The 19,467-nt window shown below is 37.9% G+C and overlaps 1 protein-coding gene across 2 annotated transcripts in view; it reads left to right on the top strand.

Moving 5' to 3' along the window:
* Nucleotides 1–168: 168 nt before the first annotated feature.
* Nucleotides 169–19,467, top strand: part of LOC145784538 (sarcoplasmic/endoplasmic reticulum calcium ATPase 1-like) — a 41,169-nt gene continuing 21,870 nt past the window's right edge. For both annotated transcript variants that reach the window (XR_014291017.1, XM_082596381.1), the window contains exons 1-5: nucleotides 169–359; nucleotides 538–555; nucleotides 7,811–7,893; nucleotides 8,135–8,239; nucleotides 8,657–8,795. Coding sequence is in view for 1 of the 2 variants with exons in the window: in XM_082596381.1 (XP_082452507.1) it covers nucleotides 242–359; nucleotides 538–555; nucleotides 7,811–7,893; nucleotides 8,135–8,239; nucleotides 8,657–8,795 (463 nt within the window). In the remaining variant the exon portion in view is untranslated. The remainder of the gene's footprint in view (nucleotides 360–537; nucleotides 556–7,810; nucleotides 7,894–8,134; nucleotides 8,240–8,656; nucleotides 8,796–19,467) is intronic.

Here is a 19,467-nt window from a genome sequence, read left to right as displayed (position 1 = left end):
ATTTCCCTAGTGCACAACATCATGATATTGCCAATATTAAAACAAAGACATGTTAAAAGTTTTGAGTGTATAAAAGTCATTTGTCTTTATGTCAAAAGTCAAAATGTGTGTATATACATCACCCGTCCGCAAGGTGTTAATGAATTAACAATAAACAATTGCGTTTTGATTAAGTTATTAGTCTTTAAATCATAAGTGCAGTGAAAGTACGAGCATTAATATTGTTGTTTGACCTTCCACAATGGAGGATGCTTATTCTAAAACAAGTGATGATGTTTTGAAGAAATTTGGTGTTTCAGAAAGTCTTGGTTTAAGCCAAGAAGAAGTCAAACGAAATCGTGAAAAATATGGGCCTAATGGTAAGTGGTTGAAGTGTGTTATCTTAAAAACATCTTTTAGAATTTTTTGGATTGACCTCTTTGATCATTATACGTTTTAAACAGTTTAAATGTATATAAGTCTTATCATGTCTCATAAGGTTTGTCTGCATTTGTGTTTTGTGCACAATAACTCATGTGTTTATTTTTATTTTTGTAGAACTCCCTGCAGAGGAAGGTGAGCTTGTTAAGTATACAATACATGTTCGTGTTTGATTTCAATTGAATTTTTGTATTGAAAGCTATTTGCTTTTCATTCTCAAATGTTTTTTGAAAACAGTGTAGTTTCCCAGCCTTTTCGACAGGGTGACTTTGAAGAAAGCAGCTTTTCTCAAAAGAAAAGTGCTAATTAGGCTGTGCCAAAAAAATGACGAGGTTCATGGATTTTTCCTTAACTTTCTGAAAATTTGTAGTGGACTTTTACAAACACAAACGTGAAAAAAAAAATTGAAAATAATGACGTCACGCTGGGCGTTTCTATGGCCCATTTTCATAAAAATTGTCATATTTTGAAAACCACTGGAGATAAAAAGATGAACGTTACATCAAAAGCTGCAGAAGTGGCATGTTTATATCTGCTCTAAGAACACTTTTTATTCTACGACTACTTGAAAAATATTTATATACAGTATTATATAAGCAAAAAACTCAATTTTACTATTTTTTTTTAGAAGGGGAGATGCAGGATCTATTAGACATGTTTTTCTTTTTTGCTCTCATTTCTTCAGTTTATATCAAAATAAGACAAAATTTTTTTGTGAGGTTAAAGCTTATACAAACTTTTTTGAATAGTGTATATCATATACACTATTCAAAAATATATCATATAAAAATATATCATATACTTTTTTGAATAGTGTATATTAGAGATGTACCGATACCAATATTTTGGCCGATACCGATACCGATACCGATATCACTTTTTTAGGCCGATACCGATATTTTGGCCGATACTTTAGTTTAGTGTTACAAATAGAAGCAATTTTGGTATTTGCAAGGAATTGTATCAAATGCTAAGTTTGACCTTTTTTTTAAAGGTCCCATACTCAGATACTGAGCTTTGGGGAATGAGAAGATATAAGGTTCTCATTATACTAAGCCTTCGACACTAAGGAGAGTAGGGTGGCCAGTTCCTCTCTCTCGGCCGCCTTTACTTCAGCAACTATGCCCATCCAATTTATTACACCCTGGGTATAGGTGAGCGGTGTTTATCAACAACCAGCTGAAGCCGGGAGTCGAACCAGGTTTGCATAATTGGAAAGCCAACGCCTTATCCGTTGCACCATCCCACCGCCAAGTTTGACCTTATTTGCATATAGAACTATTAAAAAAAGCTTTGAATTGGCATAGTTTATTAAAGATTCAAAAATTCAATCTCAACCGCATTGTTGTGTCATAATAGTAGGTTTTGGTAATGAAAGGCCACCGTAATTGAGAACTGGGGTATAAGGGAAGAAACATTACATCATAATTGGGGTTTCTGAAAAATTAATATTTTAGGGTTTGCGTAAACTCTCCAAATAGGCTATCATAATTCATAATAAGATGTAAACCAAGTCATTTGTGTAGTCGAGCAAAAACTATTAGACAAGTAATGTGCAATGTTGTTTGGTTGAGAAGCTTTTGCCGGGCCAAGACTACCCAGATAGCAAAAACGTATAATTTTGCAACTTTTTTATGTTACTAAACGTTTAAAAAACCCATGTAACTTGGTTGTTTTTATAGTAAGCTGTTTCAGCAAAATGGAAATTTTCCGAAGCTGTGAGGGAGCTGAAGGAATAGTTTAAAACTTTAAATGACTCCAATTTTTTTTCTTAGGTTAATTAGCTATATCTAAAGTCTAAACAATATTGTGTCTACCCAAACTAAAAACATTTTTGGAAAAATTGCGTTTTTGACCTCATTTTTTGATTTTTGAGCCCCAGGAGGAGGCTGAAGACAATTTGTTACGAATCTCAAATTTTGTCATGAGTTTTTTCTCACTCATTGGCACCATTTCCCCACTACACCGAGAGATTTAAAAGAAAAGTTCAAAAACGAGCCACCTTACTAGCCAACCTGACATCATTGTTTTATGCGGCCGCTAATCGACTTTAACGATCATGGAATGTTACGTAATAAGAACGATTATATCCTACACGCAAAAATAAAAAATATCGATTGCTTAAATCAGCTCTTTTTGCTGTTTTGTCTCGTGAGCTTTGCGTATTGTTCAACAAGTGTATAAAGTTTAGAATTGACAAAAACTCATTACATTTGAAAATGAAGTTTGAATCACGGCAAATAAACGTATTCAAAACTTTTACTTCGGCCGACGCTGTTTCACACTCAGTTTTCTAGGTCAGCAACAGTTTTGTCACAGCAAAAATGCGTTAATTTTGAAGGCTGCCGAGCTGGAAACAGCTTGTCCAATGTATAAGTCGAACCTGGCTTTTTGCGGTGAAAATCACTTGTGAAAATCTCGAACTATACTCGAGTAGGCTATAATAAATAGCGTAATAAGTAAAATTTTGAATGTTAGGCTACAGAACAAAAATCGCCCGAGGCTAAATTTTCATGTCAAGTTAAATATTTTTGCTTCTGGAGTGCCCCATAATTAAATAAGTCACGCCATAGTTACGCTACACCACTGTCTGTACAGTATAACTCCTGTTGCAAGCAGGCTAACCACAGTTGATCTAAACTGCTTAGTGGATGAACAACGGAGAATGACTGGTATTTAAAGCGCAGATGAACAAGAAAAAAAAACAGTTCCCGAACTTTATTGAAATGCTGCATGTTGCGCCATAACATTGTTCTTTGTAATACCGCTTTGAAAGAGGATTACGACTATGAATAAACTTCATTTTGAATTGAAAAGACATGACGTAATGTCTTCCATTTTTAGTTATCACATATTTTTTCATTACGTAATGTCTTGTAGGAAGAAATTGAAAATCAGTATAATCATTCAAAATGAAAGCAATGGGACTACGAATCCTCACTAAACCAATCAATCAATGGTGTTGTTGCATCAAAGAGAACAACCTTAGGCCTATTTTATGTTACTGATCTCCGGAGCTGACGTAAACTTTAAAAGTCATGTCGACATATTCTTGATGCCCCCCATAATGAAAATTGTTCTTTGTAATACCGCTTTGAAGGTGGACGACTATGAACAAAAGAATAAATGTTAAACTTCAATTTGTATTGAAAAGACATGACGTAATGTCTTCCAACCTTATCACATATTTTTTCATTACGTAATGTCTTATAAGAATGAATTGAAAACGAGTCTATTCACTAAAAAGGAGAGCAATGGGACCACGAATCCTCACTGAACCAATCAGTAAAAGGTCTTGTTGTGCCTACTGATCTCTGGAGCTGACGTAAACCTTAAAAATATGGACTTATTCTTGATATGGAATTTGACTACCGTACATAGCCTATATTACATATCGATTACCGGTAATGGATATTTTGTTTCAATGCACTTCAAAGTTAAAACGTATTTGTTTACCACAACCAAACCACTTGTGACAATCGAATTTGTTAATTTATTATTCGATAAAATATTTAGATGATGTCACGTCATTACGCCGATTTGAGATATAATTTCATTCATGACGTCGTGTGGATGAAAAACTTTTACAAGTTTTACACTCTGCTGAGAGTAAAAAAGAAACACATATTGGAGAAATTGAGTCTCTTTCACAACTTAAGAATCGAACAACGCAAAACTGCTGAAACAAAACGTTTTGTTTGAGTGAAAAAATCACTGCAAGCAACCAATGCCAAAAGGCACGCGCAAGAAGTCATGGGAGTGTGAGATATCAGCAATTTGAACAGGTTGTTATTTTTCTATATCAATGTGACGTTAGTTACAACTTTAAAAAATCTGTATCTTTACTCTGTGGAAAATCCGCAGCAAGCGCCTTTTTTACATGTTTAGTATCGGCCACAGTATCGGCCAAATTTTGCCGATACCGATACCGATACTCAAAAAGTGGCCGATATCACCGATACCGATACCGATATATCGGTACATCTCTAGTGTATATCATACACTCTTCAAAAAAGTTTGTATAAGCTTTAACCTCTTAAAAATAAATAAATTCGATTGTCAAGATATTTACACAGTCAATAAACATTGACCTTGGCCGTATTCTCTAAAAATTTTGTCTTATTTTCATATAAACTAAAGAAATGAGAGCAAAAACAAAAAATGTCTAATAGGTCCTGCATCTCCCCTTCTAAAAAAAAATAGTAAATTTGAGTTTTTTGCTTATAAATATTTTTCAAGTAGTCCTAGAATAAAAAGTGTTCTTAGAGCAGATATAAACATGCCACTTCTGCAGCTTTTGATGTAACGTTCATCTTTTTATCTCCAGTGGTTTTCAAAATATGACAATTTTTATGAAAATGGGCCATAGAAACGCGACCGACGACCGTGTGACGTCATTATTTTCACTTTTTTTTTTCACGTTTGTGTTTGTAAAAGTCCACTACAAATTTTCAGAAAGTTAAGGAAAAATCCATAAACCTCGCCATTTTTTGGCACAGCCTAGTGCTAATACTCTGACAATACCATAGAATTCCAAATAAACAGTTGGCCTACTTTGTCACTAAGTCAGTATTTTCAAAAGGACATCACTGATGTTCTATTCATGGTTCATCAAAGTAAACTCTCTTCCAAAGCTATGATATTTAAATAGTGTTCACCCAGTTTTGGGTCGGAATGGCCCGTTTTGGCTAGTCTGATTGGGCTAGTCCGATTCGGCTAGTCCGATTCGGCTAGTTCTCTATTCGGGTACAGTCTTTCTCGGCTAGTTCCCTATTCGGCAAATTTTTGAAAATCCAACCATAATCCTTCTGTAATCCAACAAAATCCTTAAGTAAATCCAACAAAACAGCCGAAAAAGACTGCAGCCTAATTGGACTAGCCAAATCGGACTAGTCGAATCGGACCAGCCGAATCGGACTAGCCAAACAGTAGCAGACTCGTTTTGGGTCACCCTGCCCCAGGGTTGTTGGTATTCTACCCGACCCAAAAAAACCCGGGTGGGTTTTTTTAATAAAACCCACTTAAAAAAACCCCAAAAAAAACATAAAAAAACCCAGAGCATCATATTTGTCCAGTTTTTATTGGAAAATTAAAAAATTTTACAAAAACACAACAAGGCACTTACAACAAACTTTAAATTAGGACTTAAGGATGTGATTGTGAATGTGAAGTAATTTCCAAGAATAAACTGAAAACGTAGTGGATATTGCACAGTACACAAAAATCAAGTAATGTCACTTTGTGTATACTACACTAAAACTCATTTATGCAAGAAGGCCTTATAGTTAAATTGGTGAAAGTACTACTCTACTGTAGTCTGTATATATGATGTGAAATGCAATTTAGGAGGCTATTTACCAATTACAGATTCTGGATTCTAACGCATGGCTGTTTCAGAGCATTTGCCTAATTGGCCACGCAATCGCTCAATTGCTCATCCATTACTATATATAATATATATATAAATGATAAAAAATATTTAAACATGATGGCATAAATGCTCCTTGCCTTCAAATCTAAACAAATGATGCAATAATGTGATTTCTACCACAGTAGCATCAACTTGGTATAGAAATCAGTGGATGATGCAACATCCAACTTGATCTTGAAACTAATGGATGATGCAACATTCAAGAAACAACAGCCCTAGTGCATTATTTTATTGAGTTATGCAAGCATGTACTGTGAGTGAAAGGCACTTCACTCGTAAAAAGTAGTTTTGAGGTGAAATAAGCATGAATCTACTTTTTTTGCATCTTTTTTAAAAAAAACCAATAAAACCCAAAAAAACCCGGGTTTTTTTAAAAAAACCCGGGCGGGTTGGGCTTTTTTAAAAAAACCCGGGTTTTTCTCAACCCTGCCCTGCCCAGTCCAATGCTTTAGATCTAGGCTATAAATTGTCTTTATGAACTAGTTGGTATATTAATTTGTTAAGAATTGTTTAAATATAACCAAACTACTGCATTTAATATTAATCTTATATGTATATAATCTTATATTTCATGTTTTGATTTAAAGATTTATTAATTCCAAAAAAATAAACATTTACTAGTTCTCATTGTCTCTGTGGGCGTGGCACACAGTCAGTATTTCCTAATATTGATAAGATAGAAAGCATTTTGTTTTCCCTACTTATCTCTACAATTTACCATCTCCTGTTCCCCATATAAGGAAGGTTAATCAATTAAGTGATATATTATAGTTTTCATAGCACAACAAAAACAATTGAACGTTATTTGTGCCGTAATCAGGAAAAAATAAATAACTCCATGTGAAGAAAGAAAACTGTAAAATTATGAGACATACCGATTGAGTGAAATTAAAAGATAGAATTTGTGCTGTTTTGTTGGTTATTTATTGTTTGAATAGCGTTTTTCGACACATTAACTTTGTTTGTAATCTTCTGTTGCTGGTTTGTTAAAAGTACCCTCTCCTCCTAAAGTTATAAATATGATATAGTTTCGGAAGAGAGTTTGCTTTCTTATATATACCAAAGATAGGCAAGACACGAGAATACAACAGGGTTGAGCTTTATTACAACATATTTTACATATTTACAAATAGTTTTGACATTCGAACGTTTTCGGCTTAACAAGCCCTCATCAGGAATCTGAAAATATTTATAAAATGCAATAAATTTCAACTACTTGAAGGTAGCCTAACTAGCTAACTGACTTAGCATCAAGAAATATGCAGCAATTAAAATCAATAGTGTGGAAAACAGACAGACGAAAAACAAAATATATACATTGGGAAAAGGCACTACGTAACTATATATATACAAAAGAGTTTGCACCACAAGGTACGTGCTACATCTAGTAAATGTTGAGGAGAATGGAGGCACCTCCCGGTTGTAGCGTATAAAGTAAATTTGGGTTGTAAGCGTATAAAGTACTTCAAAACAAAAATTAAAATTTTGATGTTCTACTTTTCTTCAAAACAAACACCGAATGAAAACACTTGGGTTGGGAGCACTTGTAATGAAAACTGTGCCCATGGATGAAATTTTGTTAGTGTTTGGATTCATTATATAATATGAGATATAAGTTGAAGTTTCATCTTTAGTAGCAGTATATTCTTTTTCTTTGTACATTGCAATGTATATACTAACCATTATAGCTTGTTGTGCTTGGCAGTCTGTTAAATCACCAAACACTTTTAATATCGATGAGATATTAATTAAAGTTCCTGACACAGGAACTTTAATTTCCCCAAGGTTTTGAAGGATAGAGAAAAGTTGATGATGTTTTTGATAATATCGTGCCTTTGTATATATATACATTGTATTTTGTAGCTGGCATCCCTTGATATGAATATGAATATTGATAGGGTGCTTTCTTATGAGCACCAACCCATCATATTCAATATTAAAACTGTAGCTCGTTTGCAGGCAAGTCGTTGTGGCAATTGGTTATGGAACAATTTGAGGATCTGATGGTTCGCATTTTGCTTCTTGCAGCAGTTATATCTTTTGTGAGTAACTCCTCTTATTGTACTTTCATCATCATCCATTTTGCTTCAAAGAAGCCTGGTTTTCATCTCGAAACATTAGGGTCGACCGGTTGTCTGCAACAACTCTTCCATCTCTATTGTTGGCATCTTCAAGTGTATCATACTTTCATTTAGTTGTTTATTTCAGATCACATTTACTTTGCAATAAACTGGCACATTATGTTCAAGAGAACATCACTTTCCAATGTTTTATTTGATTCAGACTCTTGCACTTTTTGAGGACGGAGACGGATCAATCAGTGCTTTTGTAGAACCATTTGTCATCATTTCAATTTTAATTGCTAATGCAATCGTAGGAATATGGCAGGTATGTTGTGAATAGAAGCAACTCATTTTTAATTGACTAACCTGGTAGCCTAAATACATTCTTGTTTTCAGAAGTAGTTTGATATGATTAACATTTTGTTGATGAACTCAGTTTATTTAAGCAATTTGAAAAAGTAGACTAGTTAAATAGACTGTGTTGTGTACACTCTCACCACTAACATTAATTTCTTGTGTTCATGCTAAAAGCCCATCAAGATACAAAGTATCTCCAGCTCAGCAGTTTTTGCTGCTTTCATGGCAGTCATATCACGCATGCTGCAACCCGAAACGTTGCTGTGCCTGTAACTGCCCAGATTGCAAACCAACCGTTTTTTTACATTGATTTAACTTCTGCAGACGTTGAATCAATGTAAAAAAACGGTTGGTTTGCTGCCTGTAACTAAATCTGCGTGCGCAGGAACGAAACGCGGAGAGCGCAATCGAAGCTTTGAAAGAGTACGAGCCAGAGATGGGGAAAGTCTTGCGGCAGGACAAAGCGTCCATCCAACGTGTACAAGCAAAAGACATTGTTCCAGGCGATATTGTGCAAGTGTCGGGTAAGGATTTGCAGTATCATTTAACGCCCCAGACAGCAAAACAAGCGTTTTTTTTACATTGATTCAACGTTTGCAGACGTTAAAAAATATATAAAGATTGATTTGCTGTCTGGATTCATGGCTGTCATTGCACCCACCAATTACATCGCTATAAAAAGACATAATAAAACGTCAGGTGGCAAATTGACCCTTTTGTTATCTGCGCAGACTCAATCAGGCGTGATCGCTATTCGTGGACTTTACTTGAAAAAACATCCACAGATGGTTTCTGATTTTCTACGCGGCGCAAATATTAGAGTTTTGTTCAGTCTTGCTTGCAGACGGTCATTGCAATAAAGATTTACGAGACATTTTTAACTGAAATTGTTACCGTTTTAAAGTTTTTATAGTTCAACCAATTAAAAATATGTTTGACTTGTGGAAGTCGTTAATTCAAAACAGTTTTCAGGTTTTCTTGTTTCCAAACGAAAACGCCAAATTGTGTCACTGCATGGATCTTGCACTTCATAGCATTATGAGGTGTATAGCAGTGCTAATACTTCGTGTATCAACAAGTAGTATTATTTAGCGTGGTCCATTGGCTAAACTTCGTAAGACTATGTAGTTGCTCAATTTCACATTACCCGCAGGTGTTTACTGTAAGTTGCCAGATCGTTATTGTACAACGTTTCTTTTGTGCTTAATCTATGAGATTTGATTCATCTATAAAAAGCGATTGCGCAGCTTTAGCCGTGCAGTTGTTTGCTTTTTCTGTTGCTTTTTTGCAAATCGTTTTTGCTTTTTCATGCAAAGCAATGAGCGATCACTCACGTACGTGCAAACGTTGAGCGCACGTTCTTTCGCGTTGAGTGTTTTGGCTCAGACCAATTTCCCGTTTCTTGAATAGACTCTCTTACGTTGGCTCCACTTCCTGACGCATTTAACGTGTATTCAGACGTTTCTTAATTTTGACAACTTAGGGTTAGATGTTCCAACCGTTACTGTTGGGACATCTACTGTCGTTCCTTTAAAGCCGCCGATCAAGCTGAGTTAATTAAAAATCACCAGTGGATGATCTACTGTCTGTACATACAAAGCTAAGGGTTGGATCATCGATCTATGGGTTGGATACACCAATTGTAGGTCTTATAAGCAGCTGATTCAGCGAGCCATTTCATTAGAAAATCGAGGGTCAATTTGCTCTAGTAATCGGCGATTTTAAACAGTGAATTACGATTAGTGCATACGAAAATATGTTAGTCCGCGAAACAAGTTGTTTGATCAGCAGATTTCCTTAATCAGTGACTAATCCACTGTTGGTATTGCCTTTAGCGGTATGCTTTTTGCAAAGTAGCTGTCTATTTTGCCAGACTAAGTTTGTAGCCTACTGTGGCAATAGCCTTGCGTTCTTAGGGCTTTAAAACCCACTCACTTCACAATTGTTTTTAAATTCACTTGGTTTTTTAGGTTTGGCGTTTTTGTGGTTTTATTTTGCTGGTGACACGAGTTTTTGTCCCTGTTGTTCTCAGCAAGCAAAAGCATTTTTATGATTTTACATTAACAGCATTGCGCACGGCAGAAACTTAACTATAAATCATTCTTCTGTCAGCTATGGTCGGCTAACCTGCAGAAGCATAACTAATGTTATGAGTATTATGTTCTTTATTTCTAGTTGTCACAAGATGTAAGTAAAAATTACCACTGCGTTGATGAGGGTAATTTGTGACAGGTCATGCACAATTAGCAACCGCTTAACGGCTGTTTGCCAATGCATTATGCATGAACTCTAAACGTCCCCAGAATTGGTTTTGTCAGCAGCTTCATTCCTCGTTATATGTATATTTTGCTTTTAAGGCTTCACCTATCGGCTTTGTTAATCTCACTAAATGCATCTTGTTATTACGCAATGAACAATTATCACTTTATGGTTGGTTTAATATTTAGTAACGTTTATTCTACATGGACTCGCTTCCTTGTCTTTCCATCCGCGTAATCTAAATCTTCAACCACCTGGCGTAAGCATGGACACGACAATTTTTTTTAAACGTACTCCAGGTTGTTAAGTTGCTTGTCACAGGGTTATGATGTTGGCGACTTCCTAACTAGAAAATGGTTTGCCCAGTAGTTGGTTGCGGTCAATCAGCCTGATAACGTATATTCATTAGGGAGGGCCGTCAATGCACTTTTTTTGTCAAATCACTTAGCAACTCCACTCAGGTAGGAGGCTTAGGTCACAAACAAATAATCTGAAAACCTTTTTTAGATCGGGCCGCGGGAAAACGCCGCACAAAAAAGTCAATATTACTCCAATAAAATAAAAAAACATTATTTTTCTAAAAAAGAATTAAATAATTAAAAAATAGAAAATAGACTAAACGACGAAAACAATCACCGAACGTAATCTTTCTTTAACTCAAAACGTGAACGCTGTGAGCGAGCAGCAGTTCGCGTCAGCAAGTTCATGTCTGCTGTCATGGCCGATGGCTTTATCGCTCACTTCGGTGACGAGTTTGATTGCAGGCTCAACTGCTTGTGTGCAGTACGGAAAACTGTCAATCGATGTAGGAACATCAGTCTTGACGAAAAGCTCTGTGAGCTGTTGAATGCTGAAATCGCGTATAATTGGTGGCTCAGTGAGTTTCCGCTCGTTCCACCGGAGCAACGAGTTTGTTGTCAAATCTGTGTACTCGAAGTTTAGTTTAGGAATTTCGAAACGACATATCCCACCCGTGTACTCGTCCCTTGCTTTCTGGATCCGATGAACTGCGAGCTTACGCATTGGTTTAGACTCGTCATGCAGAAGGGCCAACACTACATTCTCCGAATGCACAGCGAAGGCGTTTGATTGTAGGCAACTGTCGACGCCTTTTTTTAATTGGCCTGTCAGATAGCGAGTCAGCTTAACCAACCGAAGGAAGGACCGAGCAGCGAAGTGAATCTTCTTGTTTTGCGTGGTAGTAAACCACATGGGAGCGTAAACTTTAACGATGTACGTCGTCATTTCTATCAGCGCCTCTGTTGGTTCTGGCTCCGAGATATAAAGTGGGCATATCCTTGAAGCGAGAGTAAGCCATAGTGCATGACCCTGTTTTCCTGGATCACGGAATCAAATGCTTTATGGAGGCAGACTTCCCTCGATGACCAACACGATATCGAGCAGATACTTTTGATCGCCGCTAACTTCTGTCAGATTGGATTTTATCTTCTCAAACTCGACGACTGCAAATTCTCCGATTTTGCACATCATTAGCGACGACACGGCCGATAAATGCTTTGAAGGTTTGTGGTCCTAATGATTTCCCGTCCAGCTCGCCGAAGGGATGTCGAAGCAGAAATTCGTTGAGGTGAAACTGGCAAATCGATCATTGCACCGTACTCCCTATGTTGCTCAATGGTAGTGATGGCCCTGTGTGCATACCTGTATTGACGGCAGTTTAGTCGCAGCCAACGACCTGAATGCCTTTCACGTCAGTTCCCTTGACTTCAAGAGCAGCCAACATCGTTTTGGCAATATTGTTCCCAGTTGAACGCCCGTGAATGGAAACGTGGTCGATATTTCAGATCCTGGGTATTTCAGCATCACGTAATGGGCTTCGATTGATTTTTGACGATAGCCAGTTATGCCATTCAATGTAAGGGTTTTATCCTTTCTATCGTCAAAGTAAAGGCCTTCAACTATTGTGCCGAGCGAAATTGAAGCAAAGTGATTCATCTCTAAACGAAGCCGTTTTCGTGCACGAACGAGCTTGATTTGGTCGACTACCATTGTGGGATTGAAATCATCTTTTGTGTCCAGTAATGTTGCGGTTGCGAGGGCAGCTGCTGCTCGACTTGTAATTCCATACCTTTCCGCCTCACGCGCAACTGTACGAAGATCGAAAGTACATCGCTCCTGCTCTTCTTTGAGCTAATCTCTGCCCATCGGACACTCTGAAGGGAAGCGCCTTCTGGGAGTTTCTTCTGTATTGTAATCACCCGAGTCGTGAGTACGTTCTTTGCGTTCTTCCACTCGTTTTCTTGCTTTTCTCTCGAAAGCAGTTGCTTCTTCCGCTCGTCCCTCTTCTTTTCAGATTTCACCACCTCCCAATCGACGTTTCTAATGAAACCAATTCGTGCTCCGCGTTGGTCCTCAACGAAATCAACCTCGCGTGAGTGCAGCAATTTGTCGTCAACGACGTCGAAAAGACTGTGGAGGCAAAGACTGGCCTTCAATGAAGTTTTCCATTCAGCCTTCTTTCTCGCCGTGGGGATTTTTTTTTCTTCGTTTTAACTATGGCCCATTCCTTCAGAATCTTCTTGATCACTCCCTCATGAGTAATGATCGCCACTGTGGCGAAATCGTAGATACTTATTTAGTCGCCACTGCTTCCGCCAATTCGTGCAGCTCCATTATTATTGTAACTGTCTCCGCCGCCAGTGTAGCCAAATCGTTTGACAGCCGCTGGCTTCGATTAGTCTTTCAACAAGGTTCATAGGATTTCCATTCTGTTTTGTCCTTTGCGATGCTTTGCAATCGGTAGAGATGTGATTTGCTGAGCAGGGATCCCAGGCCAGCTTTTCTGATGTCAGATCTCAGCAGTTGTAATAAGTTGGTACGGTGACGTCCGGTTCGGCCTTGGTACTTTTTGCTGCCAATTATCGCAAATTCAAGGGCTTTCTGGGGAGGTGAGTCCTGGTGAAGTCTCAGAAGATGTCCAAACATGTTCCATCTCATGGTGGAGATCTTGCAAGATAATGGTTCACTGTTGCATTGGTAGGTTGACTTCTTGGTGGTCCTTGATTTTGGCTTTTTGAATGCATAAGAGGTCAATATTGTAGCTTTGGCAGTCTTTGCCTAGAGTTTGATTTTTGGATTCAGCATTAAGGCGTCGTACATTCCATGTGCCGATGGTGATTTCCCATGGTATAGTGCTGGGATTTGAGAGTGCTTGTTGAAAGTTAGACATCTTTCCGAAGGTGGGCCGAGGGTTTATCCTTTTACCACCCACTCGGTGTTTTTATGCGGCTGTCAGCCCGCAAGCGTAGACGATGATTAGCTTCCTGAAAAATCAGTACTGACAGGGTGAACCGCGAGAAGGTTATCGTCTTTCCCACCCCCACCCCATTAACAGCTCCATTAGCTTCTTGTAATCTCCGGTGTCCTTATTTTTCATAATTTTCTTTTTTTACTAGGTCGCAGTTGCGGAGAACGTCACCACTGGTGGAGGGTAATATCCATGAAATGTGGTGATTTACGGATTAGTTGGACCGTGTTGTGCGCAGGCTCGGATTTAGGGGGGCACTGGGTGCAGTTGCCCCGGGCCCCTATTTTGAAGGGCCTCCCGACGTGGAAAAATGTGACTTTGTGTTATTATAATTATTATCTCTCAGCTTTTGAAGTTCCTGCAAAATGCCTCCTTTTTCTCTCAAGGTTAATTTTAGTCACAAGGTGGCGACTGAGCTTGGCGTAAAGGCATTAGCGGTGTGGGTGACTTTCAAGTTACCTTGTAAAATTTTTTGCACGCCCCCCCCCCGATCTAAGAGTGCCCCGAGCCCCCACCAGTTAAACTCGCCCCTGGTTGTACACCGTCTTCCTGGCGTTCAATTAAAAAATGGTTTTTGATTTCGCCATTTACTCGACGAACCTCCTAAGAAACTCGAGTTGCTAAGCGATCTGTTTCCGACGGCCCTCCCTAAATTACTCATGGGCCTGACCAACGTTTTATACCGTTCGTTTATTTTTTGTCTTTTCCTTCCATTGTTCCAGTACGGCTTGCGTATTTCCAGGTATAGCTTGATGTGTTGTGCTATGGAGTTTGAATATTTGTGTTCTTAGTTTTCCTCCCAATTGAACTTTGACCCCGAGGCGTAAACCTGAACTCGATTGAAAGTTTTAAGGCAAAGGTTTTAAATTGAATTGTAAATGTGATCGAAAACAACGTATATATTGCAGTTTGTGCAAGACAACAAACCTGTTACTGCTATGCGAATCATAGGTAATTAAACAGCAGAAAGACGCACTGTAAAGTTTAATATTGATCTGGAAATTGAGTAAAGGACAGACGTTGTAACTTCGCGTCAGATGCCGCATGTACATTTATCTTCAATTAGTTTAAATTTATTCGGAAATTTATGAGCACAATGTGTTGTAGCCCCGGAAGAACACGGCGATGTCCGGTTCTATTGGGGCTCGGCTGCTGCACGTCATATAAACAACACAACTTACGCATTGTTGGTTGTCATAATGCTTAGCACAGCTTCATTTTGTAGGTGCTTGATGTTATTTTTGTGGCCGTTTGAATTGACTTTTCTTATCCCCAGAAAGCCAAATCCATCATTTTTACATTGATTCAACCTCTGCAATCGTTGAATCAATGTGAATATGATGGCTTTTGCTATCTAAGTCGGTCATGATTAGTTTATGTGATTTTGAAGTGAAATCAACGTAAAAATCAAACCAGCAATCCTTTGTATTCAGTTAGATGAGTACACAAATAGCAAAACTGCTCTTTTTACATTGATTCTACGATCGCGAACGTCGAACCAATGTTTGCTAGCTGAATATCGTACCATGAAACGGATCAGCTTTTGTGCTTTCTTGCATCACGCTAAAACGGTGTGCACATGAAAAAGCACTGCAATAATATAATTGATTGAGATATTGCTAAACTCCTTAAACATATTCAGTCGTTACAACCACCTTGAGAATTCGATGTTTAAATTGTTGATGATTGCATTTAAAATCTAATGCTAACGTTAACCAATCATTCGTCTTTTTGCTTGACTCCAGAGCACCTTTAAACCATGTTAACTTGTTGACCTTAAGCTCAAATGTTGCTCAGGTTGGTGTATCATCGTCAACTGCTTACATGCATAAAATTGCGTTATGCAACTGTAAAGCAAACAAAATTTGTCTTCTGATGAATTTGAAGCTTTAGTTGACACAGCCATGTTGCAACTTCAACAAATGAGTACTCGAATGACAACGTATGAAAACGTTGAATCAACGTTAAAACAAGAACAAAATTGTGATTGGAACGGTCTGCTTGAATATTAATGCTACAGTTATTGTCTAATCGATAGCTTCCCAGCATTCACACTGATATATATTCAGCAACACAGCAGTTACTTTATCGTAAAGTTGATGTCTATTTTTGCGGCATTAAGCGATTGCTATTTTGCAACAGTTTCCATGTCTCTGCTTGCTGGCATGTATATTGGCAGCAGAGGCTGTGTTTCGTTGCTCGATCCTACCCCGGCCAGCTAAGTTGTTTTTTACATCGCCTAAACGTTGCCGAACGTTGAAAGGATATGTAAGGATAAGTTTGTTGGCTGGGTTTCACATATCATATAGTTACGTGCAGTTTAACATCGAATCACGTTTCTCGTTTGAAATCTTTAAAAACTCTGGCTTTGTTTGTTCGATCCTGGGTTTCCTCATGATACCAGACTCTTACGCAAGTTGCTGTATTGACAATACTGTGTTACATTTTACTTTCTCTTTGATTTAAACATTTCCTTGTGCGTAACTTGAAATAGGATTGTGGTCAGAAGATAACTTTTTAAAAAATGAAATATGATGTTTTGTAATATGGTGGTTTGAGAAATTTGCGATTTCAGAAGGCCACTGTTTGAAATTTAAATCAAGTAAGACTTTGTGAGGTTTCAAAACAAGTCCACTCGCATTTTGGTCACATCAAGCGTTTACTCTTTTTTTGCAAACAAATTGCTTGATTATGTGCAAATATTTAGTACCGTATATTTGAGCAAAGTGTTGACACCAGTTAAGAAGCTTTTAGTCGGCGCCTTGCACTCATTTGCACTCCAAAATACAAAACCTTTTTTTTCTACCCAAAAAATTCCCAAGATTGTTGTCGCTTTCCTTTTTTAAGCCTCATCACACAAACGAGTTTTAAAACTGATAACTCCAATTTTACATGCAATGAGCGTTGTTCTCGAAATTAGGCAGACATCTGCAGTATAGCTTAACGCCGCGGCCCGAATGACACGAACACGAATGACGCCATCCATAGGCCTATTGAAAATTGAAGGATATTAACCGGTACGTAGACGGTAGTTTAAGGTTGGACTTAAAGTCAGCAAAAAAGGACGTGGCTTATCTGCTAAGAAATACATTTTTTACATTTTTAATTGACGTATATTATACAGTACAACTTACAAGGATTGTAGCATGCGAAATGGTGGTGTAAAGAAAACATTTTGCGCTTGCACTGATATCTGAAAATGCTGCACGGGACGAGAGGGTTAATTTTGGTTCGCGAGATATGTTATCGATTCGACGCATGAAGACCATATGTTGGACTTGCACCTTTGAGGAAGTTATCAAAACCTTAGGAAAGTATTACTAAGTAAGATGAAAAGTTGTTTACAGTTTACATTCGCTTTTGTTGCCTACTGCAAGGCATATCACTTTCCAAAAATGCTGATTCTTTTGAACCCCCTGTAACCATTGTAATAAATTGCAATTCAAATTATATGTTATGTAACACATATACCAAAATATTAACTTGATTACAACCCAGCCAATATAACGAGACCAACTGATGTATCCCCGACGAATCCGAGATTTGCAATGATATATTTGCAAGCAAACTAATTGTGAAGCTTGCAGCTTAGAACCGTGCATAGATATCAAGCATGCCATTACACATTGCATATCATCGGCGGTTTGCTGCAGATTTTATACGACTGATGCTAAAAACTGCTGAGTGATATGACCTGCGCTGAGTTTGTTTCTCAGCATGAAATTAATATCCACTGTTATTGAGTAAGAATTTTATTTATTGCTGCTAAGAAGCGTATGACAACAAAGAAGAAATGAAAATAGCAAAACACCAGTCACAGCAACACATTGATGCAAACTGGTCCTTTTTAAATTGATTCAACGTCTGCTTGCATTGATTCAATATAAAAACAATCAATTTTGCCAGCTGGTTGAAGTCCACGATACTCATGCCTGACTTCAACGTTTTTACGATTCTCTCAAACGCTTGTGTGTTTACTGTGTGTTATGACGTCAGAGGAAAGGTAAAAGCAAAGTTTTAAGAAAGCAGAACTTGTGAAATTGATGGAAAACCGGCACCAAGCAAACAAAGACAAACTTATCTGAAATAATTCTACGACAGACAGAAACAATCATCCACAAATCACACAAAAAGAAAAACTGAACTAAACATTCATCTTATTTAGTTCAAACAAGTTAATTGACAAAGAAACATCATTACCTAAAAGTTTTTTGATTTGTGATGAACAAACTTTCGTGCAAAAGATTGAATCTGTCAACAACCCTCGTAATTCAGTAAAATCAAAATTTTTATTTTTTTATTAAAGAATTATTGTTTAAGTTTTTGGCAGCCGATTGTAGCATCGAATAGACAGCGATAGACACGTGTTTCGCCCATGAGGCTGGGCTCATCAGTATCGCACCGTATTCTTGCCACTTGAGTAATCGACCGCCGGTGCGGTGCGATACGAATACGGTGCGATACTGATGAGCCCAGCCTCATGGGCGAAACACGTGTCTATCGCTGTCTATTCGATGCTACAATCGGCTGCCAAAAACTTAAACGTTTATTGGAGGTCTCAATGGCTAGCGTGGAAGCTACACCGTTCTGGTTAGCGAAGCGTTACTGCTGCTCGCTGTGCTAGTGAGTAATCAGACTTGTGCTGATAGCCGGGAAGAACGCCTTTCCTCACAAAGAATTATTGGTTAGCATTTTCGGTTTGTAAGAATTCTTGTAGTTAATTGTTGACATGCTTGACGTTTTCGTAGCTTCCTTAGCCGCCCATGGTCAATAAAAGTGGCGTTGTACAAATATATCAGTGGCATTCCCGTTTGCGTTTGTATAGCTGACGCGAATTTTTATTTAGTGCTACAACGCCCTTTCTACTTAGCACTCTGCTGCCGAACCAGATTTCTTTAATTCTACTTCACTTCATGTAAACTTAATTAGGAAAGTATTGATGGTACAAAGAGCAGGGTCCAGTGATCCTTCCAGAGTTGCCTTTCGTTTTTAATACCGTGTAATAAAGCGACTAAGTAGTGCAGCGGATAAGGTACTTGCTTTCCAACCATGCGATCCTGGTTCGACGCCCGGTCTACGCTGATTTAACAAAAATGCTGCTGATTTGCTGTCTGGGATCCGGGGTATCGGCCCGTTTGATGCATGGCGTGTTGTGTCAACCACTTCTCGCCACCTTGGCAGCAACAGCCAAACAAAAGTTTATTAAAGCTTGGTATCACTAACCATTGAACCACGCCTGGTAACTCTTTGTATACAATTTTCTCATTGCTGATATGGTTGTATTCGGTGGTGCATATACAGAAAATTCATTTTCAGAAAGTTACAATACTAGTTTTTCATAGTTGCGGCATTATCATATACTTTTTTCGGACTTTTCGCAAACAAAAGGCCGTCAAATGTTATGAATTATACATGGGCACCAAATCTTTTTTTCTGTGTGTAATTCTTATGAAAGCCACATTTTAAACTTGTGGTTTGATTCAATATATAATGCATATCGCTTATGTGTGGTGTAGCTTCATAAAATCTATAGCTCTTTGGTTTGCTTTTGTCTTTAGAAATTCAGCAATGTTGAATCTACTACAACTGCTGCTGTGTGGTATGAGGTGAATCTTGTATTTAATTTTAAAGTTTGGTAGTCTTGAGATACGCACGAGCGAAGTCGATGG

The sequence above is a fragment of the Aplidium turbinatum genome, chromosome 15, assembly GCF_918807975.1.
Source record: "Aplidium turbinatum chromosome 15, kaAplTurb1.1, whole genome shotgun sequence".
Lineage (NCBI taxonomy): Eukaryota > Metazoa > Chordata > Ascidiacea > Aplousobranchia > Polyclinidae > Aplidium > Aplidium turbinatum.
The sequence above is the reverse complement of the archived record's forward strand: the minus strand, read 5'-3'. Positions and strand labels throughout refer to the sequence as shown.